Source organism: Hyperolius riggenbachi, chromosome 4 (genome assembly GCF_040937935.1).
Source record: "Hyperolius riggenbachi isolate aHypRig1 chromosome 4, aHypRig1.pri, whole genome shotgun sequence".
In the NCBI taxonomy this organism is placed as follows: Eukaryota; Metazoa; Chordata; class Amphibia; order Anura; family Hyperoliidae; genus Hyperolius; species Hyperolius riggenbachi.
This window is the reverse complement of record NC_090649.1, coordinates 367,990,203-368,015,219: the sequence shown is the minus strand read 5'-3', so window position 1 is coordinate 368,015,219 and position 25,017 is coordinate 367,990,203. Positions and strand designations below refer to the sequence as shown.

Sequence of the window (25,017 nt, the reverse complement as noted above, 5' to 3'; positions counted from 1 at the left end):
ACACAGGGAAGATGTCCGCACACTCGCTGGTATACTCCAAGGGTTTTTATTTCAATCCAAATCGCACATACAGAAATTGGCTGACATGTTTCGGATAAAATCCTTACTCATAGCCTCAAACACTGACATCTTGGTGGAACATATATACTATCAGGACCGCCCTAAAAGGCGTGTACTCATCTGGCATGGAAAAAAAAAAAAAACTTTAACTCAAATTTAAAGGCACAGACCTGATGTCTAGACAACATGTCCACCATAGAATTGTACATAAAGTAACAAAATACAATAACACAATAAAATGGTACAAAGATACAAAGATACAAAAATACAAAATGATTAAAAAGATATCAGTATACAAAGTTAATATCCCACCTGGCGTTTAGGCCATTAGGTTCCCTAGTACCCATCTGCAGGATCCAAAAGGCCTCTCTTGTTCGTAATTTTTTGTAAACATCACCTCGTCTAAACGAGACCGTGACCCTCTCAATCCCTTGAAAAATAAAGCCCCTCATAATACCATCATGTTTCTCCCTAAAGTGTCTCTCGCCACATTGCTAATATTATCCGTCTTCCAGGAAGCCCCATTAAAATGTTCAGAAATCCTTTGCCTTAAACAACTTTGTATACTGATATCTTTTTAATCATTTTATATTTTTGTATTTTTGTATCTTTGTACCATTTTATTGTGTTATTGTATTTTGTTACTTTATGTACAATTCTATGGTGGACATGTTGTCTAGACATCAGGTCTGTGCCTTTAAATTTGAGTTTAAGGTTTTTTTTTTCCATGCCAGATGAGTACACGCCTTTTAGGGCGGTCCTGATAGTATATATGTTCCACCAAGATGTCAGTGTTTGAGGCTATGAGTAAGGATTTTATCCGAAACATGTCAGCCAATTTCTGTATGTGCGATTTGGATTGAAATAAAAACCCTTGGAGTATACCAGCGAGTGTGCGGACATCTTCCCTGTGTTCGCCTCCACTGCATATACTCAGCAAATAGGCAATGCAGGGGGGAAGTTGGGGATGGGGCAGCCTATTAGGTATAATGAATAGGCGGGGGGGGGGGGGGACTACTAGACACCAGGTACCCTGTGTAGAGGAAGGGGGTTCACTAGATACTAGGTACGTAGAATAAAGGAGGCCACATTAGCTACACTGTAAGAGGTAGGGAGGGAACACTAGACACTAGGTATGGTGTGTAGTCGAGGGGGAACTATTAGACACTATGTACGTTATATGAGAGAGGGGGGACCACTTAATGTAAGTGAATCCTGTATGAGGGAAGGGGGACTACTAGACAGCAGGTAACACTGCATGGGGGAGGGACCCCTAGACACCAGGTAACTCTGTATGGGGAAGGAAGGGGGGACCACTAGACACCAGAGAATGCTGTATGGGAGAGGGACCATTAGACACCAAGTAATGCGATATGGGGGGGGAGGGGGCCAGTAGACCACCAGAGAAGTGATATGGGGTTGTTAAAAGTAGCAGCCTAGGTTTCAACCCTAGGTTTATATTCAAAAGGAAAATTAAGTATGTTGGTTTATATTTGGATCAGTTTACATCTGAATATATACATATCTTCATTTTAAGGCTTTATGTTTTCCTGCTAAAAGTGACTTATATACTTGTTCTTAGGCTAATTTCACACTGCTACAATATAAATGCATTGCAGTGCGATGGATCCACTAGCAAAAATATAGTGCATGTAGTGTGTTACCACATAACATGTGCGATAACATTTGCAGTGAAGCACAGTCTCTACGTACCATACGAGTATAGCTTCACTGTATGCGTTGTACTGCAGGCCTAACATGCAGTGCAGCTTTTCCCCTCCACTGCATTTCAGTTTTTCCAGGGAAGGCAACACAACTCCATAGTGTGAAAGTAGCCTTAGGGCCTATTCATAAATGTATTAACGTGTTCCAATTGTTAAAAGATGGCAAATTCATACTATGACCTTAACCACCAAAACTGTGTTGCCTCTTTATTTACACTACTATGCAATGTGGCCCATAGTTAATTTCATTTCACAAGTCTTCCTCAGATATTTTTACTTTAGTGAGCTGTAGAGCAGCGCATGTGCTAATAGTCCCACTCAGGCATCTGAAAGTCTTCCACTCACACAGCAAGTGGCAAAAACACTAAGCTACACATTGTATATATATGTTTGTCAAGGAACTTTGAATAAAGAAAAAGCTCTTTTCTATGGTGAAGGAGGGGTGGGGTGGGGTGATATGGCGTAGTAGTGGCGTGGTATGCTGGGAGGAGAGGTGATGAATAAAGCAACATTTTTTAAAGTGGTCCCTAAATGTTCATCAATATTTAGGGCTCTTCTTTATATATAGATAGCTTAGATAGAATGAAGCAGCATAAGAGGTGCTGTATGCCGAGCCATGATCAGGATATAGATAGAACTTCAGTACCAGGCTCAGTTTGTAGAGGTTCTTATGTGTTCCTTGTAGACTCAGAAAATGATTGTGGATTATTATGGCAGCCCTGGCTATACAGCAATGTAAAGGTTACAACTGCATTCAGATGTAATTGTTATTTCATCATTCTTGAAAAGAGCACTTTTCGAATAAAGCTTTTAAAGCCACAGAACAGAGAAAGGTCTATTTCCATGACTCATCTGACTTTGCTTTGCTACAGTTCTTCTTGCTGTAAAATGCAGGTTTTTTTATTGTCACTTTTGCTATTAGCAAATTAGTAGTTGTTGGATTGCAGAGATGCACACACCTCACACATGTTTTAAGCTGTGCTCATTGTGTTGGTGAAGAAGGAGGTTATGGAAAGCTCTCTGTGGTGCTGAGTTGGTCATGCTCAATGCTGGTATTTGCTGAGAACTAGTGTCAGAATTGAGATACATAAGATTCCTAAGTACAGCATGATCATTAGTCATGGCTAGGCACAGCAACATTTTCACTAACTCCAATAATGAAAACTGCAAGAGGATAAGATTGAAGTATCAGTTCCTATGTACCTATGCACCACTTGACAAATGAGCAAACATCCATTGATGAAGTGTAATGTTTTTATGGAATATATTTATTTATAAAGATATAAAACAAGCATCATTCCACTTCATTTGTTGGAATTATACTGGTGTATGATAGCCACTTGGCTGGCTATCTACAAAAGCTATTATACCACGCTGGAGGTGGATCAAGTGACCTTGAAGGAAAAATATACAAAAGAACAGCAAAAGCCCAATACAGGGTAGCAGGTCGTCAGAAGTGGACAAATATATTTAACAGACGAGGTACTCCACTGGATTGTTGCAAAGGCAAATTATTGACCTGAAGAATTGGCCTTTTTGCTCACAAATGCATTGTCTTTTGTTCCGCAAATTAAGTAATGTATGTTCTGAGAACCTATTGAGACATCCATCTTTAGGTAAGCAGTCTCTTACCTTACCTTTAAAGTGGTATTGTCACCATAAAAATCAAATTTCATCAGCAATTGGTCTGAGTGTATTAAGTGATAAAGTTGCTAATCCTGCATTCAAAACTTGCAAAACTTTTTCTGCTGTTATGGTTTGGAGTTATCACATACTTTAGGAGCACTGGCTCTAGTGCCAAACTGTTGAATGCTGGGAGTTCTTTTTATCTATAATATATTCCTCCTCTTCCATTTATTTACCTGCCTAGCTGCTTATCAGAAACACCCTCTGATTACTTGTGTTTACAAGCAAGGCTGAGATGACTCAGTGATTGGAGGAGTAAACAAAGAAAAGACTCTGGGAGGAGGGCAGCTAATGAATACACAATGAGCAAGAGAAGGGAGTGGGGGAAACAAGAGTCAGGGAGGATATGATGTCAGCTTTTGCTTGGCAAAAAGGTCACTGCCTAGAATATGATTTTCTGCTTTTCCTTTATAAAATTCACAGGAATCATTACGTGGATAGCGCAATACACCTGTTATGTAAGTAGAAGTAGTATTTATCTACTTATATATGTGTTTTTTATTTCTAGGTTAGCATGGGTGTCACTTGTTCTTTAAACTGTTTTTTAATAATTTTAAACCTCATCCGGGTGCCTCGTACCCCCTTATTACACCGAGCTGTTGAAATTAGAATGGCACATTGCTTTCCACAATTGAATTTGTAGTAGTGCAGACTAGAACAACCTCAGTTTCTGCAACAAAACTTTTTTTTGGTTATAAATTTGCAGGAATTATTTAAAGTGACAATCCCCATTTTTCAGACAGTGTTTCAAATTTGTTTCCCGGATTTATCTGCAGAGACAGCCACATGCACAGCTCAGCCTTTATGTCAGAGGGAACTTGCTATACCTTTACTGGCCTGTTTGTACTTTGCAGAGAGCACTAAATATATTTATTTCATGCAAGACATGCACAGCAGGCTGCAAACTGAATGAAAATATAATTTATAATCACATTAAATCACTGACTAAAGAGTACCAAAGCTAAAAATGACAGGCTGTGTCTTAATGAGGACGTATTGCAAGTGTGTGTGTGTGTGTGTGTGTGTGTGTGTGTGTGTGTGTGTGTGTGTGTGGTGATGGGGGGTTTCCTTCCTCCAGGCAGGTGATCCTTCAGAGAAAGGGCCCTAGCAATTTCTTTTACAAAATTGCCACCAAGGCTCTGGACTGGGCCCATCTGCATTGCCGTGGCCCCGCTCGGAGGTCGAAGTATCTGAAGAACTTCAACAATCTTTCAAAAAATGGCCTCAACTGCACTGCCCCACAGGGGAGCAGAACATCATGTGTGACCCAAATATGTCAGGACAGGTGAGTATTTAACCCCATGATCCCTCCCACACCTGCTGCACTGCTGCTTCTTGCCGGCTCTCTGGTGCAATACTGTGCAGGGAGCCTGAGCAAAATATCTTTGAGTCTCCCACTGGGGCCCCCCATTAGTCCAGGGATCATAAGAATCATCCTTGAGGAGTATTTTCAATGGTCCACTTAACTGATCAGTGAAAATTCTCCTCAGAGAGATTTCTCTTTGGATGAAACTCTGGACCAATACGGGAGGCTTAAAGATGTTTTGCTGGGGGTGCCTGCACAGTATAGCAGCACGGTGGCGTAGTGGTTATCGCTCTTGCCTTGCAGCGCTGGGTTCCCGGTTCGTATCCCAGCCAGGTCAACATCTGCAAGCAGTTTGTATGGTCTCCCCATGTCTGCGTGGGTTTCCTCCAGGTACTCAGTTTCCTCACACATCCCAAAAACATACAGATAAGTTAACTGGCTTCCCCCTAAATTGGCCCTAGACTATGATACATACACTACACAATACATACATAGACATATGACTATGATAGGGACTAGATTGTGAGCTCCTCTGAGGAACAGTTAGTGACAAGACAATATATACTCTGTACAGCGCTGCGTAATATGTCGCCATGATATAAATACTTAGATAAATTAAAATAAGTAGTGCTGAAGAGCTGGCAGGTAGCAGCTTTGCGATGGTCCTGGAGAGAAGAGGCGGATGGGCAGAAGAGCAGCACTGTGGGGGCCAGGAGCAACAGAGCCAGGGGTGGCCGGGAGGACATGTCAATAAAAATGAATTAAAGAAAGAAGTGTCAGATGAAAAAAAGAACACAGAAGTATTTTTTTCTTTTAATAAAGTTTATGAATACTTTTAATACTAAGTGGATAGAGGGTCAAAAGTGACCCTCTATACCTATTTATCTAGAAGGGGATGGACATTCAGGGGTCCTTATTATAAGTCTCGATAGAGTCAGAATTTGGCGTAAACAGAATGAGAACATGGATCCATTATGCCTCGTTACCACTGTGCAGGCTGGTGGTGGTGGTGTAATGGTGTGGGGGATTTTTTCTTGGCACACTTTAGGCCTCTTAGTGCCATGTGGGCATCTTTTAAATGCCACGGACTACCTGAGCATTGTTTCTGACCATGTCCATCCCTTCATGACAACCATGTACCCATCCTCTGATAGCTACATCCAGCAGGATAATGCACCATATCACAAAGCTCGAATCATTTCAAATTGGTTTCTTGAACATGACAATGAGTTCACTGTACTAAAATGGCCCCCACAGTCACCAGATCTCAACCCAATGAGCATATTTGGGATGTGATGGAAAGGAAGCTTCGTGCCCTGGATGTGCATCCCTCAAAACTCCTTCAACTGCAAGATGCTATCCTATCAATATGGGCCAACTTCTAAAGAATGTTGAATGAATGCCACGTAGAATTAAGGCAGTTCTGAAGGTGAAAGGGGGTCAAACACCGTATTCGTATGGTGTTCCTAATAGTCCTTTAGGTGAGTGTATACTTTACCATAGTCATTCATTAGAATTAAATTTACCAGTATGTGTTTACAATATGGGAGAAAGCCTGAGTGCTCAGAGGAAACCCATGCAAACACAGAGAACATACACATTTGTCTCCTAGCTGAGATTCAAACCTGGGACCCTAGCACTGCAAGGAGAGAGCACTAGCCACTGTGGAGTTCCACTTTTACCTTTACAGTACAACAATCCCGCTAAGCTTCATAGGACCTTAACAATTCATTTTGTAGAGGATCATGGCAAGTGAAAATGCTGAAACTCTCAGCTCTGCTTAGATATCAGTAAACTTGAATAGGGAACTGCCAGCGATTCCAGTAATCCACTTCCAGTTGCAAAACTGACTAGTATAAATATACATCTGTAGAAGAATGCAACTGCAACATAGTAAAAATGCTTATTCTTCAGGATAAGAAATTTTTATCTCAAAACCATTGGTAAAAATATTTTCCCAAGTGGTACTTGAAAGGCAGAATAGGGGGCATCCTCAATAGAAGGTGGAGGAGCGCAAGGCCTTCACCACCTTCATCTGGAGGAGTGGGAAAGGATTCATTCCAGTGGCAACCTGTGAAGCTCTAGTGAACTTCACTCAACAGAGAAAAGGAAGTGCTGAAAAAATAATGGTGGGCACAAATAATTAGGACACTTTGGGCAAAATTTTGACAGTTTTCACTTAGGGACATAATCACTTTTGTTGCCAGCGTTTTAGATATTAATGGTTGTGTGTTGTTATTTTAATGGGACAGCAAATTTACACTTTTATACGCTATATGCTGTAGACTTACTTCACAGTGTATCAAAGTGTCATATCTTCCTATGAAAATATATAAAAAAATATTTACAAAAATGTGAGAGGTGTACTCACTTTTGTTAGATACAGTGTATATATAGTAATTTAATCACAAACTTATCTTTAGCAAAATTTCTCTTTACAAAAATGATACAGCAACGGTCTGGGGGGATGCGAAACAGCTACTGTGATGGCCCACCTGTGCCTGTCGTCCCACCCGCTCCTTACCACTCTTGTTACTGACAGCACCCTGTGACTTAGTTGCCTGTTTGTACTTTGCTGTACACTGCCACACACCAATAAACTACAGCCTATTTGACAGTGCCCAACTCCCTTTGCGTTTCCACGTCTATCACTTTGATCTGATACAGCACACAAGCACGTCCTGCTACACCTTCCAGCAGCTCCAGCAACAGCAGTGAGGGACTTAAACATTTATGCCATTTTTCCTTTAAGGAAGTGCCATGGATCTTTTCTAATTTGCAAAATATTTTAATTTAATTCTCTAGGACTATTTTTCAGTCTATGCAATGAAATACTTACAAGAAGACAGGAATTTCAGCCATAATGGAACATGCAAAACTGCGGCAACAAGCACACTTCCCACTGTAACATCGGTCAAATATTTTTTTTTTTCCTTTGTACTGCAATAACATTTTCATGTATGTTTTCCATTCATGATTTCTCATTTGAGATTTCATGTTTTGAGGCAAAAAAATAGCAGACCTAGAGATGTGCATGATATGTGGAAACAAACAAAAAGCTGCCCAATATTTACACCTGGGAAAAAAATGTTTCAGCGGAATGCAAGCATGTGCAAGCAAAAAAAAACAAAACAAAAACCCAATTCTCAAGCAGTCCAATGACTTTAATTACACCTGTGGCAGTGTGCGTTTGCCAAATGCTCTTTGCCACTATAGTTGTTATACACCAAAACCACCTACATGTGTTCATGGAGGGACATCTGACCTTCTTGGAAATGCAAAAATAGAATATACAGTATGTAACCTACCAGCGCAGCAGAAGTTTGACAGATTCTACATAAATGTTAAATTTAGCAGTTGCTAGCAGATATCTGCCAACAGAGTTAATTTCTGAATTACAAAAAAATATATAGACCATTCATGAGAAATACAGTTAATGCTTTATACCAATCCTTCTACAACAACTAATTCTACCTGTATTTAATGAGTAAGAAAGAAACTGGCTGTGGAACCTCAAGTCATTCACAACCTATATGTACTTTTGCATTTGTATGTAAAAACATTACTTGTTCAATCAATACAGGTTAAACAAGTGCAGCTCTCCTTTCACCTGGGAAACTGAGCGTTTTAAAAAGCTTAAAGAACCCCTTTAAGCTACACAAGTACAAAGAAGTTGTTAAATTAAAATGGTGGAAAGATTAATATATTACTTGGGAGTCGGTCAAGACACCAGAGAGAGGAAGAAGACATGTTTTTCTTATAGGTTCTAAAAACTTACATTGCAGGAATGTTTTGTTTGTTTTTGTTTTGTGCACACAATATATTTTGTTTAAGATTGGAAAGTAAACTAAGAACTTAAGGCCTTTATATAATTAGACCATAATGAGGATAAAGTAGTACTCACCTTCATCTTCCATAGGAATTTGGCTTTCATTAGTAATATCTTCTGTGGGTTCAACACTGGCTTTCTGTTTATACTTATTCACATACTGTAAGCGTGACTGCAAGGCCTACAGAACAGTAATTAGATAGATTTGTAATGGAAAAAGTATTTTATAGCAAAGCTAAAAACTAAAGTCTAAAGATGTTTTAAAGCTATGAACACATTATACAATAAGTGGTAGATCAGGAGAGTTATTATTAGCTTCCTGATATCAGACACGTATCTGTTCTCCCAAAATGCAACACCATTAGATAGTAATGGTGATCGTAATTGCTGCAGAAATCTTGTCCACTATAGATCATACCACTGTAGCCACTATTAAAGTGGATTTGAGTTCAGAACTTCCTCTCTGCTCTAAAAGATTAGGGACCGTATGAAAACAATCTGGGAAAAAAAATCTTTGTTACAATGCACAGAAATCCAAAAAAGCCCTGAAAATGTACTAAATGAACTTTCAGGGATCAAAGAAAGAGTTAAAGCATCTGTCTTTCCTGTAAAGCTAATACAGACATATGGCAATGGTAGGGATTAGATTGTGAGCTCCTTTGAGGGACAGTTAGTGACAAGATATATATATATACACTGTACAGCGCTGCGTAATATGTCGGCGCTATATAAATACTAAATAATAATAATAATAATACAGCTAACGCTGAGGCGCTGTGAGTCATGCCTACTGATAACACACTCAGTGCAGCTCATTTCCACAGCATTTCTATGTGGAATGAACACCTTCACTCTGTTATCTGCAAGAGCTCAGGTCCACTTTAAGCGATTAGAACATCACTTGTGTAATGCAGAAAATAAACAGTTTCTCCTGCTTTTTGGCTGGCATCACTCACTCAAGGAACGTGTATTCCCAATCAATATTTTGATTGTGGATACCCAAGTATTTTATAGGTTTCCATTAGAGTCAAAGTTTATATTGAATCTTAAAAATACATTTATTGAAAAACATTGTACAGGCTGTACCTAGCCCAAGTCACATCTGTAGTCACATTCACTGTTGGGGTTACCTTGACAGCGCGGCCTGGTTCAGCCAATTCCCAGGCTTGTTTCATGGCTCTTATTTCATCTATGCGTTCTGTGTCTTTTTTTATTTCCAGTGCGTCTGCTTCACTTGTCTCACTGACCATTCGCAGAGTCCAGAAAGGCTTGTTAATATCAATCTGATGTTGAGCCTAAAAAATAGTCATAAAATTTGACTTTAAAAAACATATTAATTTTAATGGTTGAAGCCATTAAAGAGACACTGAAGCGAAAAAAATTATGATATTATGATTTGTATGTGTAGCACAGCTAAGAAATAATACATTAAGATCAGATACATCAGTGTAATTGTTTCCAGTACAGGAAGAGTTGAGAAACTCCAGTTGTTATCTCTATGCAAACAAGCCATTAAGCTCTCCGACTAGTTAGTCGTGGAGAGGGCTGTTATCTGACTTTTATTATCTCAACTGTTCCTGCACTATTTACTTTTCCTCTGCTAGAGGAGAGGTCATTATTTTAGGGATGCTCAAATTCGGCTTCGGGAGATATCCGGATTTTTGCTATCCGGATATCTCCCAGTAATGCTGTGCAGGCTGGGCGGGGGGGTCAAGCTTACCTCTCTGACGTCTTCTTCAGTCGTCCCTCGGCGCCTCCCACGATGCGCTCCATGCGCGTCACGTGATTACAAACACTTCCTCCTTCAACCCGGAAGCAGGAAGTGTTTGTAATCAGGTGACCGCCGTTTGGAGCGCATCGTGGGAGGCGCCGAGGGACGACCGAAGAAGACGTCAGAGAGGTAAGCTTGACCCCCCCGCCCAGCCCGCACAGCATTACTGGGAGATATCCGGATAGCAAAAATCCGGATATATCCCGAAGCCGAATTTGAGCATCCCTACATTACTTCACAGACTGCTCTGAAAGACTCATTTTGAATGCTGAGTGTTGTGTAATCTGCACATATTATAGAATGATGCAATGTTAGAAAAAACACTATATACCTGAAAATAAAAGTATGAGAATATTTTCTTTGCTGCTAATCTTCTAGTAATTATTCATAGTACACAACCAATTCACTATATCATATTTTTTTTTTCGCTTCAGTGTCTCTTTAACGAAGCCATTAACTAGGTGATAAAATAGTTCTGTGCTCTATATCTTTTTTTCTTACTAACATGCCATGCAAGCTCAATTCCCAACTATCCCACAAACTTTATCCGAATATGGAGCCTTTAACATTATATCTGGCCCTTCCCCTAAACATTTACGGTACTTTCCATGTTATATAGCTCACTAATGTGCCCCAAAGCTTCTGTCCATGCATACACTAAAAAGTCCTCTTGGGAACAAAATTTAGACCCCATTACTGATGAAGAATAGGAGAATGTCCTTACCAATGTTCCTAAAGTCTCCCCTCATCTACCCAACACATTCATTTATCTATATATTGTTAATAGATCTTTCTTTACTAAGATTATTATATCAAAATACAAACCTGAAATATCTTCAAATTACCCTAAGTATTCTTCTGCCCTGGGTACTTTTTCAAATGATCTGGGACTGTCCCTCAGTTCAAACCTACTGGCTCCAAGTTACTAAATGTATACATGATGTCATGGGTTCCCCAATGCCATGAGACTCTAAGATATGTCTCCTCAACATGCTATCTGTCTCTATCTCCAGTTAAAGTACTAGGGATTTTCTTTTTCAGGTTTTGCATCTAGCCAGATTCTGAAAGTGCCCTGTTGTAATTGCTTGTGGAGACTGGGTGCGCACATAAATATTCTTCTTCCATACAGGAGACTAATCTACCAACATTCTAGAACTGTGGAAAAGTTTGATAGTATGTGGCTTCCATGGAAACAGTCATACCTTACAAATATCTAGCCTTCATCTTCCTACTATCTAAAGCAGTCCAATATTTCCTTTTATACGGTTTCTATTGCCATTATCCGCTGTATATATGAGTATGACAAGGTATAAGTTGAAATTATTTATTTTGTTCATTTTTGTTAATTGAATTTCTTTTCCTACAAATGTTTGCAATTTTCTACTGTGCAATTTTCAATAGAATTTACTGTGTAGGTATGCTCTCATACTACATGGAAGGGGGTAAAATTGGTCTGTGAGCTTTAATTTTCCCAAGACAAGTGTGTACTTAGCTTAAGGGGAACCTTAACCGAGCTCAGCTCGGGCTTACCGCCAGGAAGGGTAAAGAAACTCTGTAACAAATTTTTTAGCCTTAGTTCTTCTATCCTATAAGTTCCTATGCCTGTTCTAATGTGCTCTGGCTTACTGCAGCCTTTCCTAATTGCACTGTCTCTGTAATAAATCTTATCTCCTTTCCTCTGTCCTCCGGTACCTCGCCACGGCTTAGTTTCGTTTCGGCCAACTGCCAGTCGTCCTCCTGCAACGCGTCCTATTCTTCCGCATTCCCCGACGTAAAGTGCCATAAAGCGCATCATTCGGACGCGCTTTACGGCGTTTTACGGCGGGGCATGCGTTCCATGGACGGGGAATGCGTAAGAATGGGATGCGTTGCAGGAGGACGACTGGCAGTCGGCCGAAAACAAAACTAAGCCGCGGCGAGGGACCGGAGGACACTGGAGGAGCTGCGCGGGCACAGGACAGCTGCAGGAGGCTTGGGAAAGCTCCAGGTAAGCGAAACTTTTTTTTTTATCAACGATTAAGGTTCCCTTTAAGGCTATGCTGTGATAAAGATGACAAAAAATTCTGTTTATTGACAATTCTGTATAGTTATGTTGCGATTCTTTCTTCCCATTCATTGCATTATGTTAAATGTTCAGCTTGGTCATCACTTTTGTAATTATCAGTATCTATATTTTCATTTTCACTCTAAGCAGTTTTTAATTTTTTCAAAAGATGTAGTTTTTAAAAAAAAAATCCATTTTAGGATGGTATTTTTTTATTTTATTTATTTTTTTCTGGTTGGACTTGATGGACGAATCTCTTTTTTCAACCAAACTAACTATGTATCTATGTAAAGTCATGGCAGAAAAAACATTTGTTTTAACCACTTAAGGACCACAGTCTTTTCGCCCCTTAACCCTCCTGGCGGTTCATTTTTTTTGCCATATAGGCAAAAAATCCTTTTTTTTTTTTTTTTTTTTTTTTGTTTCATGTAAAGCTACTAGAGTGGTAGCTACATGAAACACCAATAGAGGGTGCATGTGTCCCTCTAGTGCGATCGTCGCCGGCATCAATAGCAAACAGGGGAACGCGTATATAACGCGCTCCCCTGTTTGGCTTCTCCTGTCGCCATGGCGATGATCGGAATGACGTCATGGACGTCAGCCAACGTCCTGACGTCAGACGCCTCCGATCCAGCCCATAGCGCTGCCCGGAACTCATTGGTCTGGGCAGCGCAGGGCTCTGGCGGGGGGGGGCCCTCTTGCGCCGCTGCGTGCGGGCGATCGCCGCAGAGCGGCGGCGATCAAGTTGTACGCGCGGCTAGCAAAGTGCTAGCTGCGCGTAAAGCATTTTAAATGGAGCAAATCGCTGAGATAGGTGGGGCTGAGATATCTTCCTGCGCGGCATAGCCCGAGCTCAGCTCGGGCTTACCGCCAGGAAGGGTAAAGAAACTCTGTAACAAATTTTTTAGCCTTAGTTCTTCTATCCTATAAGTTCCTATGCCTGTTCTAATGTGCTCTGGCTTACTGCAGCCTTTCCTAATTGCACTGTCCCTGTAATAAATCTTATCTCCTTTCCTCTGTCGGGCTAAGGCTTGAATGTGTGGAATGTGCAGGGCTGCTTGTGATTGGATAGAAGCGATACACAACCTCTGCAGGCCCCCTGCACACTCTGTATGACTCACACACTCTGTTTATGTGAGCCTATCACAAGCTGGTTAGTTTGTTTGTAAACACTGCCTAAAACTGTTAATTACAAGCCAGGATTGCAGCAGAGAGTGGCAGAAACAGCACAGAGGGGCACAGGAGAAAATAAGGAATAGAATGGTATGCTTTTTAGTGTAAGAATATTAGAGTACAGATTCTCTTTAAGGACCAGAGCCTTTTTTCCATTCAGACCACTGCAGCTTTCACGGTTTATGGCTCGGTCATACAACCTACCACCTAAATGAATTTTACCTCCTTTTTTGTCACTAATACAGTTTTCTTTTGGTGCTATTTGATTGCTGCTGCGAGTTTTAGCTTTTATTATATTCATCAAAAAAGATATGAATTTTGTCAAAAAATGATTTTTTTTAACTTTCTGTGCTGACGATTTTTCAAATAAAGTAAAATTTTTGTATACATTTTTGTCCAAATTTATTGTTCTACATGTATTTGATAAAAAAAAACAAAAAAACATTCAGTGCATATTTATTGGTTTGGGTAAAAGTTATAGCGTTTACAAACTATGGTGCCAAAAGTTAATTTTCCCATTTTGAAGCATCTCTGACTTTTCTGAGCATCTGTCATGTTTCATGAGGTGCTAAAATTCCAGGATAGTATAAATACCCCCAAAATGACCCCATTTCGGAAAGAAGACATCCCAAAGTATTCACTGAGAGGCATGGTGAGTTTATAGATGATTTTATTTTTTGTCACAAGTTAGAGGAAAATGACACTCTGTGACAAAAAAAAAAAAGTTTCCATTTCTGCTAACTTGCGACAAAAAAAAAATGAAATCTGCCACGGACTCACCATAGCCCTCTCTGAATACCTTGAAGTGTCTACTTTAAAAAATGGGGTCATTTGTGGGGTGTGTTTACTGTCCTGGCATTTTGGGGGGTGTCTAATTGTAAGCACCCCTGTAAAGCCTAAAGGTGCTCATTGGACTTTGGGCCCCTTAGCGTAGTTAGGCTGCAAAAAAGTGCCACACATGTGGTATTGCTGTACTCAGGAGAAGTAGTATGATGTGTTTTGGGGTGTATTTTTACACATACCCATGCTGTGTGGAAGAAATATCTCTGTAAATGACAATTTTTGATTTTATTTTACACACAATTGTCCATTTACAGAGATATTTCTCCCACTCAGCATGGGTATGTGTAAAAATACACCACAAAACACATTATACTACTTCTCCTGAGTACGGCGATACCACATGTGTGGCACTTTTTTGCACCCTATCTGCGCTAAGGGGCCCAAAGTCCAATGAGTACCTTTAGGATTTCACAGGTCATTTTGAGACATTTGGTTTCAAGACTACTCCTCATGGTTTAGGGCCTCTAAAATGCCAGGGCAGTATAGGAACCCCACAAATGACCCCATTTTAGAAAGAAGGCACCCCAAGGTATTCCGTTAGGAGTATGGTGAGTTCATAGAAGATTTTATTACTTGTCACAAGTTAGCGGAAATTGATTTTTATTGTTTTTTTTTTCACAAAGTGTCATTTTCCGCTAACTTGTGACAAAAAATAAAATCTTCTATGAACTTACCATACACCTAACGGAATACCTTTGGGTGTCTTCTTTCTAAAATGGGGTCATTTGTGGGGTTCCTATACTGCTCTGGCATTTTAGGGGCCCTCAACTGTAAGGAGTAGTCTTGAAACCCTATCTGCGCTAAGGGGCCCAAAGTCCAATGAGTACCTTTAGGATTTCACAGGTAATTTTGAGACATTTGGTTTCTAGACTACTCCTCATGGTTTAGGGCCCCTAAAATGCCAGGGCAGTATAGGAACCCCACAAGTGACCCCATTTTAGAAAGAAGACACCCCAAGGTATTCTGTTAGGAGTATGGTGAGCTCATAGAAGTTTTTTTCTGTCACAAGTTAGCGGAAATAGACACTTTGTGAAAAAAACAATAAAAATCAATTTCCGCTAACTTGTGACAAAAAATAAAATCTTCTATGAACTCGTCATACATCTAACGGAATACCTTGGGGTGTCTTCTTTCTAAAATGGGGTCACTTGTGGGGTTCCTATACTGCCCTGGCATTTTAGGGGCCCTAAACCGTGAGGAGTAGTCTTGAACCCAAATGTCTCAAAATGACCTGTGAAATCCTAAAGGTACTCATTGGACTTTGGGCCCCTTAGTGCAGTTAGGCTGCAAAAAAGTGCCACACATGTGGTACTGCCGTGCTCAGAAGAAGTAGTATAATGTGTTTTGTGGTGTATTTTTACATATACCCATACTGGGTGGGAGAAATATCTCTGTAAATGACACATTTTTGATTTTTTTACACACAATTGTCCATTTACAGAGAGATTTCTCCCACACAGCATGGGTATGTGTAAAAATACACCCCAAAACACATTATACAACTTCTCCTGAGTACGGCGATACCACATGTGTGACACTTTTTTGCAGCCTAGGTGCGCTAAGGGGCCTAACGTCCTATTCACAGGTCATTTTGAGACATTTGGTTTCTAGACTACTGCTCACGGTTTGGGGCCCCTAAAATGCCAGGGCAGTATAGGAACCCCACAAATGACCCCATTTTAGAAAGAAGACACCCCAAGGTATTCCGTTAGGTGTATGGTGAGTTCATAGAAGATTTTATTTTTTGTCACAAGTTAGTAAAAAATGACACTTTGTGAAAAAATAAATCAATTTCCGCTAACTTTTGACAAAAAATAAAATCTTCTATGAACTCGTCATACACCTAACAGAATACATTGGGGTGTCTTTTTTCTAAAATGGGGTCACTTGTGGGGTTCCTATACTGCCCTGGCATTTTAGGGGCCCAAAATCGTGAGTAGTCTGGAAACCAAATGTCTCAAAATGACTGTTCAGGGGTATAAGCATCTGCAAATTTTGATGACAGGTGGTCTATGAGGGGGCGAATTTTGTGGAACCGGTCATAAGCAGGGTGGCCTCTTAGATGACAGGTTGTATTGGGCCTGATCTGATGGATAGGAGTGCTAGGGGGGTGACAGGAGGTGATTGATGGGTGTCTCAGGGGGTGGTTAGAGGGGAAAATAGATGCAATCAATGCACTGGGGAGGTGATCGGAAGGGGGTCTGAGGGGGATCTGAGGGTTTGGCCGAGTGATCAGGAGCCGACATGGGGCAAATTAGGGCCTGATCTGATGGGTAGGTGTGCTAGGGGGTGACAGGAGGTGATTGATGGGTGTCTCAAGGTGTGATTAGGGGGGGGAATAGATGCAAGCAATGCACTGGCGAGGTGATCAGGGCTGGGGTCTGAGGGCGTTCTGAGGGTGTGGGCGGGTGATTGGGTGCCCTAGAGGCAGATAGGGGTCTAATCTGATGGGTAGCAGTGACTGGTGGTGACAGGGGGTAATTGATGGGTGATCAGTGGGTGATTAGATGGCAGAACAGATGTAAAGAATGCACTTTGGGGTGATCTGAGGGTAGGTCTGCGGGCACTCTGATGGTGTGGGAGGGTGAGCAGATGCCCGTAAGAGGCAGGTTAGGGTCTGATCTGATGGGAGGCAGTGACAGGTGGTGACAGGGTGATTGCCGGGTGATTGAGAGGTGATTACAGGGGAGAATAGATGTATACAGTACACAAGGGAGGAGGTCTGGGGGGGTCTGAGGTTGTTCTGAGGGTGTGGGCGGGTGATTGGGTGCCCTAGGGGCAGATAGGGGTCTGATCTGATTGGTAGCAGTGACAGGGGGTGATTGATGGGTGATCAGTGGGTGATTAGATGGCAGAACATATGTAAACAATGCACTTTGAAGGTGATCTGAGGGTAGGTTTGCGGGTGATCTGATGGTGTGGGAGGGTGATCAGATGCCCATAAGAGGCAGGTTAGGGTCTGATCTGATAGGTGGCAGTGACAGGTGGTGATTGACGGGTGATTGACAGGTGAATGACAGGTGATTGACAGGTGATTACAGGGGAGGATAGATGTATACAGTACACGGAGGGGGGGGGGGGTGTCTGGGGAGGATCTGAGAGTGTGGGAGTGGGGTGATCAGGAGCCCTCAGGGGGCAGTTTAGGGACTAGTTAAAAAAATAGTGTTGACAGATAGTGACAGGGAGTGATTGATGGGTGATTAGGGGGGTGATTGGGTGCAAACAGGGGTCTGAGGGGTGGGCAGGGGGGAGTCTGAGGGGTGCTGTGGGCGATCAGAGGGAAGGAAGGGGGAGATCAGTATGCTTGGGTGCTTACCTGAGTGGCTGCAGCCTGCCCTGGTGGTCCCTCGATCACTGGGACCAGCAGGGCAGGAGGCAGCCTGTATAATACGCTTTGTATACAATACAAAGCGTATTATACACTTTGTATGCGGCGATCCGGTAGCTAGTAACCCACCGGCGCTTCCGAACGGCCGGCGGGTTACAGCGCGAAGGGACGGAGCCTGTCGCCGGTGGCTGATCGCGTCACGAATTACGCGATCACCGCACAGCCATGCCTGCTGCCGCCGCCGATGGGCGTATTGCGGTCGTTTGGGCCAAGCCCTTGCGCCGCCCATCGGCTTAAGGCGGTCGGCAAGTGGTTAAATGACAGATAATGAATCAACCTATCGGTAGTGTAAATTTACATACAGTAAATAAAAAGGAAGAGCAGCGGGAAAGAGCATGTCGTGCATGGCCAGAACTATATACTGCCTTCCTGGAAACCCTAATGCAACACTTTGGCCAGTACAACCGCAATATTTGTGTATAAGGATCCCTGGCAAAATTCGCTATGATCTGGCCAGGTTAAAATTAAAAACAAAATGACGTGGGGTCCCCCCTCCCAAGCCTCTTTAACCTCTTGTCACCCATGTAGGCTAGGATACCTAAAATGTAGAGCACGGACCGCGTGGGACTCCGCACCCTGAGCTATACCAGCTTGCATGGTATGCCAAGCCTAGCCAAGCCAAGCCTCCTCCTCTCCCCCACAGCCCTTGTCCAATCCATTGACAGGGGACTATTCCTCACCTCTGGTTTCCAGGATGTGGTGGGGGCTGTTGATGCCTCGTGGAAGAGGGGGTTCATGTTGACATCTGGGAGTCCCCTTTTTAATAATCTTAATTAACCACAAATACTTAAATTTCATGATTCCCACAAGAATATCTTGTAAATGATGGAATAACTGACTTATCTGACTGCAGAGGGACTGGTGCATGAGATGTTGATCTGTCTTTCGGGCATGATGTCATCTGCCCTGGCAAGCCTGACACATATTCTTATGTAGAAACAAGGCCTGTGATGAAAAAAATGACTGGTCCTGAGTTACGGTAGGGCAGGCGCGTCGGTAGGGCAATAGATCCGAAGCACGGGCTACGGAACCGGCCCACAGTGCCACGAACCTCTTAACGCCTGCTGCGGGGCACTCTAAAAGAAAGCGTCGGCGTCTGTTGCCATGACGCCTCCGCTCTATGCTCCCCTCCGTGGCCAGCCCAGTACACATGCGCACAGTGCCAAGCTGCTGCTCTGCCTCTTCTCCCTCTTATCTCCGGAAGACTCTGCCACCCTGAAGCTCCGCCTCCCAGCAGGGTTTGAATCGGAGCACGTTATTACTGGAGTTGACAGGGGACAGGGGAGCAGAAGCGTGTCCATTGAGAGGACTGCGGGCGCCTGGACTTCACTACACTGAAGAGTGTTCAGTGTAGTGTGACTGAGGATGGAGCGAGCAAGTCTTCAAAGCTGCAGACAGACTGACGGGGAGAAGATTAAAGCCAGCGACACGGAGTATACAGCGGCAGCTAGTCAGCTGCTTCCTGAAGACTGCATGTCTGGAAGAAGGTAATATACTCCATCTGGCTTCTACTCTGGATTGTTTTCTTTCTCCCGTCTCTCCTCCCTTCCCTTTTTTATATCTCCTATGCTGTGTTCACAGTGAAGTGTGTGTGTACAGTGTGTGTAGTAAGTGTGTGTGTGTGTGTACAGTGTGTGTGTGTACTGTGTGTGCATGTGTGTGTTCATTCGTTCTAAATTGGGGTAGTATGGAAACTGTGGGTATCTGTGCCTGTACGCCTCTGTGACCCATCCTGTGTTTGTTGTTTACCACTCTGTGCCCTAGTGTGTGTGTGCCCTCCCATCCTGTGTGTCTGTCCTGTGCCCTGTCCTCTGTGTGTGTGTCTGATCTCTGCTACCTCTGGTGTGTGCAGTATAAGCTGTTATGCCTCATCTACACGCAGCGATCCTACGGCTCGATTAGCCGCCAGATCGCCTATTCCGCATCCCCGCGCGTCCCTGCTCGCCGCGCGTGAGTCGGATTCGATCCGCCCTCATCCCCGCCCAGCGCCGCTTATCTTCCGCTCGATTCCCTGCCATTGTCCCCTCGTGGGGAACGAGCAGGGAATCGGCGGTGGCAAGATCCGACCTGTCGGATCTTATCAATTCGAGCCGCATCAGCGGCTCGATTGATAAGTAACATCGCTGCGTGTAGATGAGGCTTTACTCGGTGCCTGTACTGATAGTAAACTAGCTGCAGTATGTGCTGATCTTTGCTACCTCCAGTATGTACTGTTTAAGCTGTTACTCTGTTCCTGTATTGATAGTAAACTAGCTGCAGTGTGTGCTGATCTCTGATGCCTCCAGTATGTACAGTATAAGCTGTTATTGTGTCCCTGTATTGATAGTAAACTAGCTGCAGTATGTGCTGATCTTTGCTACCTCCAGTATGTACTGTATAAGCTGTTACTCTGTGCCTGTACTGATAGTAAACTAGCTGCAGTGTGTGCTGATCTTTGCTACCTCCAGTATGTACTGTATAAGCTGTTACTCTGTGCCTGTACTCTGTGCCTGTACTGATAGTAAACTAGCTGCAGTATGTGCTGATCTTTGCTACCTCCAGTATGTACTGTATAAGCTGTTACTCTGTGCCTGTACTGATAGTAAACTAGCTGCAGTGTGTGCTTATCCCTGCTACTTTCAGTATGTACAGTATCAGCTGTAAAGCCTGGTACACACATACAATTTTGATTAGCCAATTTTAGCTCTGTTCATCAAATTCATTGTCTGTTGGCCCACTTACTGCTTTGGGGTGGTAAAATTGGTCAGTGATTGACCATTCAAAATTGTATGTGCGTATACATCTTTGATCTATGCCTATACTGATTGTCAATTATTTAAATAAAGGATAGGGGGCTCCATCCAATATTTTGATGGGCAGGCCTGTTATCTGTAGCTTACACCGCTGCTAAGTTCATGTAAATTTGGCCCCAACCCATGGCAACGCCCACTCACTGTATGGCCACGCCCATTTTTTTGCCGCGGCGCGCATACCCCCCTCACCTTGTGTTCACAGGTGCCCCCGATCTCCAAGGACCCTAGGAATGCCCCTGCGGTAGGGGTTATCTGCACTCCGCTGGGAATGCACAAAATTTGTTGCCCCACTTGCTAAATGTGGAGTATTACCCCTTTCTACTATAACAGGGCAGATTATATATGTCGCATGGAATAATCACTTTTCTATTTCTAAATCTTTTTAGGACTATTTCCCTTAATATTAATGGTATCCTCTAGCTATGTGCCTAATTAAGTGTCCATTTAATATAGGATGGCTATCGCTCAGCCTTTTTACAGCAAACAGGTTTTTAAGATGCACTGTCACTTTAAAACACAGATTTGCACTTGCACTGTTAGATAGTGGCTGCCATATATCATACAATATGCCGCCTGGCTACTTTCTGCCGACTGGTGAGATGTACTTTCCCACATGGACATGGTTGAAATGTTGATGTCTGCGTGGACATCACGCTTACGGCAGAAATAATGGTTGAAGAGTATTGCAAATATGTTTACTCTATGCTGCTTGTTAGCAGCTGCCATGGTGACGCAAGCGGTCCATATCCGCCCCCTAGTCTGTTACACGGCACCTGCATCTCCAAGGTAACTGGCCTTTGTTTACAGGAAGGGATGTTTCCGGAAGGGGTGGGGCTAACCTCGTTAAAGACCGGAACACTCGCTTCCTTATCTACAGTGGTTCACGTGTCGCTCCACCGCTCACAGCCTAACACCCACCTCCTGCACCATTGCCTGGTATCACTCGCACTACTATTGTAAGCAAAGTGAATTGAATCGCTATCCACGCTTGTATGCTGAAACATACTGGCATTATTTGCCAATAATTCACTGCACAAAAGACGGAAGGTGCACGCAATCTGCTTTTACTTGTGAACTGAAATCTTTGTAAATGAGCCACCGCCATATCCACTCAATACCTGACAAACAATGGAGAATACTACACAAGTCGAACCCTGCCCTGATGACCGACAAATGGTGCCTCGTGTCAAACCAATCCCCAGCCGTGGACTTGCTACACTAAGTATAGCAAGCCCCAGAGCATCTTTATTGGTCTTTTAACATACCAATTAGGATTCCCATTGGTCTGTTAAAAGACCGAAAGGTGGAGGGAATTTCAAAGATGTTTTGGGGCTGGCTATACTTAATATAGCAAGTCCAGAACAGTGGCAGCCGCTGCTCTTCCTGTGCCCCTCCTCCGCTGTACTCATTGTCGCTGTGGGCTCCCTGCCCTGTGTGACAATAGCAGCAGGGATAGCGGGGGAGGAGCGCAGAGAGAGCAGAAGCCTCAGAAAGCCAAAAGCATCTTTGAATTTCCCTCCAGCACTCCCTATTGGTCCTTTAACAGAGAAATGGGAATCCTCAGGATTAAGGGCACCAATAGGGGGCACTGGCGGGAAATTGAAAGATGCTCTGGGACTTGCTATACTTAGTTGTGGCAGCGGTGTCACAGGGCAGGGTGCAGTGGGTGCCCTGCCCTTGTGAAAAATAGGTACAGTGGGGAAGGGGCTTGGAGAGAGATCTGCAGCTGCTGCTGTTCTGGGCTTCTGCGGTGGGGAAGAGCCTCTTGTCCGTGGATTGAACACAAGATCTGGGGGAGACTTGGTCACCCATATCTTGCCATACCATAGACCATGCGGGCTGGTACAGCTCAGGGTGTGGAGCCCCACGTCTGTATGGGTGACAGGAGGTTTAAGAGGCTTTTTGAGAAGGGACCCCCACATCATTTTTTTTAATTTAACATTTTGATGGCCAAATCATAGTTAAAATTGCCAGGGATCCTTATACAGCAATATTGCAGCTGTACAACGATTCCTGGCCAAAGTGTTGCAAGTTCCACCGGGGTTTCCAGGTGGTCATAACACACTGTGTACTGACTACCTATAAACCCCAGCATGAAATTCATTGCTCTTTCTGTTTACATATGTAAATTTACATTACAGACAGGTTGATACATTATCTTTCATTTTCTCGCAGTTGAAACAAACTTTTTTTCATATCGTAACTCCTTTCTCAAAATCTTCAAGGTCTTTTTGAAAAAAAAAATCTTGTTGCTACTGTCCTCATTAACATACCTTGGAAATTTGGTGAATCCAGCATGTATGAGGACTTTGCTATTAATCACAAAAGTTGGCAGCCATGACGTCAGGAAGTGAAAAAACGGAATCGCTTAGAAAAGCGTTTCACAAAAAAACAAAACAAAAAAAAAACAGCGCGCAGGTAATCGGCGGGAATCAGAGAAAAAAAAATTGGCTAAAAAATCGCCAAAATAGGATGGACACGCGGACGGAACGCAATGTGAACAAGGCCTAAAGGTCTCACTTTGCTTAGGTAAAGTAAGGTAAGTAGGTAAGGTAAAGTAAGGTAAAGATAGCAACAATAAGTTTAATTATCACTGAAGTCTGGAGATCTCGATTTGTTAAATGTTTAAGAATTGAGGCCTCTTTACGGTAAAGGTAAAGTTACATTCTCTTCTCCAAGTGTAGTTCCCAAACAGAAAAAATGAGTGAAAAATTAAATATTCTATACTGTATGTTTCTAATTAAAATATGCTTTTATTTTTAACAATTAAAAAAAAAAATACATTTTCCTCTATACTGTAAATTACCTGTAATTAGCTTGATAATTGATTAATTAATTCATTGTTATTAGTTGCAAATGATTCATTACTTACATGCCCTATAATCATATCCATCCATCACCAATAAACTGTACCGTATTTTTTGAAATATACTGTAACATGCACTTTTTATCCCCCTAAAATGGGGAGAAAATGTCACTGCATCTTATATTCCAAATACAGGGAGTTCCCAACTTACGAATGCCTGTCAATACAAACTGCCGACCCGCTGCGATGTCGGGGACTCTGTATTGGCCCCGAGTCCTCCTTCACTTCTCAGTGTATAGATAAAAGCAGCAGCATAGAAATATATTGCTTCCTTCACATGCCTACAGCTTTGTTGAGCTTTCTGCAATGGCACATTCATTTATAAGGAGGCAGAATCCTCACATGGGGAAGATAGCTATGTATACTAGCTGGTGTCAGAAACATCAGCCTCCATCACATGCCACCTGCAGGTCATGCCCCTTTATACTGAGAAGAATAGAGAAAAAACTATGCTGAAATAATTGGACTTTAAAGGAGGCTGGCATATACTATATATTTCCTTAAAACAATGCAGTTTGCCTGACATCCTGCTGATCTTTCATGCATCAGTAGTATCTGGAACACACCTGAAACAAGCATGCAGCTAATCTAGTCAGACTTCAGTCAGAATAAAACTAGAAGAAAAAAGATTAGCTATGAACTGTACCAAACCAATGAAATATGAACAATATTACTTTAGTCACAAACCACTTTGAGGTACCTTTGAGGAAGCCTTATTGGCAAATCGTAACACACACGGTCTGGTAAGGGGGTCTCCACACATCTCTCTTGTCATTTTTGGGGCTGTGACCCGCATCTTATTTTCACTGGCGATGGTTTCACTTTCTTACTGTGTGGTTTCATTTCTACTTTATTCTCACTGCGGTACACTGTTTCTCTTTCTCTCTTTTTTTTGCTCCATGGTTTGTTTTCATGGGCGGTATTGCTCAGGGCCTTTTATCATTATTGCTTTTAGTCACATGGTTACTTGTTAACACCATTTTTCACTGTGGCAGGTTATTCAATCTGTTGTTTCTTGTACTTGCATATGCACTTTATTTCTTCATGAGGTTGTGATTAATTTTTTTTAATGTATTGTGTGTATTTTTCATATGGTTATGATCACAATATTGATGGGCATTAATTGCAATTTTACCAGTCCTTGTTTACCATTTAGGGTTATTGATTGCTCATTATGAGAAGTACTTTCTCTATCATCATTATTGTTTACCCCACCACATAGTTATTGGTTTTAAATGTTTTTAAGTGGTTTCTAACTAAATAAAGTAATATTGTGCATATTTCATTGGGTTGGTGCGGTTCATGGCTAGGTTTTTTTTTCTTCTAATTTTATTCATTAGCTTTTACTGGCTTCTTATGCACATTCCATAACAATGTTATTGTTATCTGCAGGCAGGGGCATAACGATCACCCCTACTACTGCAGGGGGGCCCAGAGGCTTTTTGGGCCCTCCTCCTCCCTCTCCCCAACCGCAAGTGCAGTCAATAACAGAAAAACCCTACCTGCTTGCTCACAAAAAAACATACCAGCCACCT

The 25,017-nt window shown here is 42.4% G+C and overlaps 1 protein-coding gene across 3 annotated transcripts in view; it reads right to left on the bottom strand.

The window, feature by feature from the left end:
* Positions 1-25,017, bottom strand: part of ADGB (androglobin) — a 480,816-nt gene that overhangs the window by 24,920 nt on the left and 430,879 nt on the right. For all 3 annotated transcript variants that reach the window (XM_068231985.1, XM_068231986.1, XM_068231987.1), the window contains 2 exons: positions 9,736-9,900; positions 8,681-8,786 (listed from right to left, as the gene is read on the bottom strand). In XM_068231985.1, coding sequence (XP_068088086.1) covers positions 8,681-8,786; positions 9,736-9,900 — 271 coding nt within the window. The remainder of the gene's footprint in view (positions 1-8,680; positions 8,787-9,735; positions 9,901-25,017) is intronic.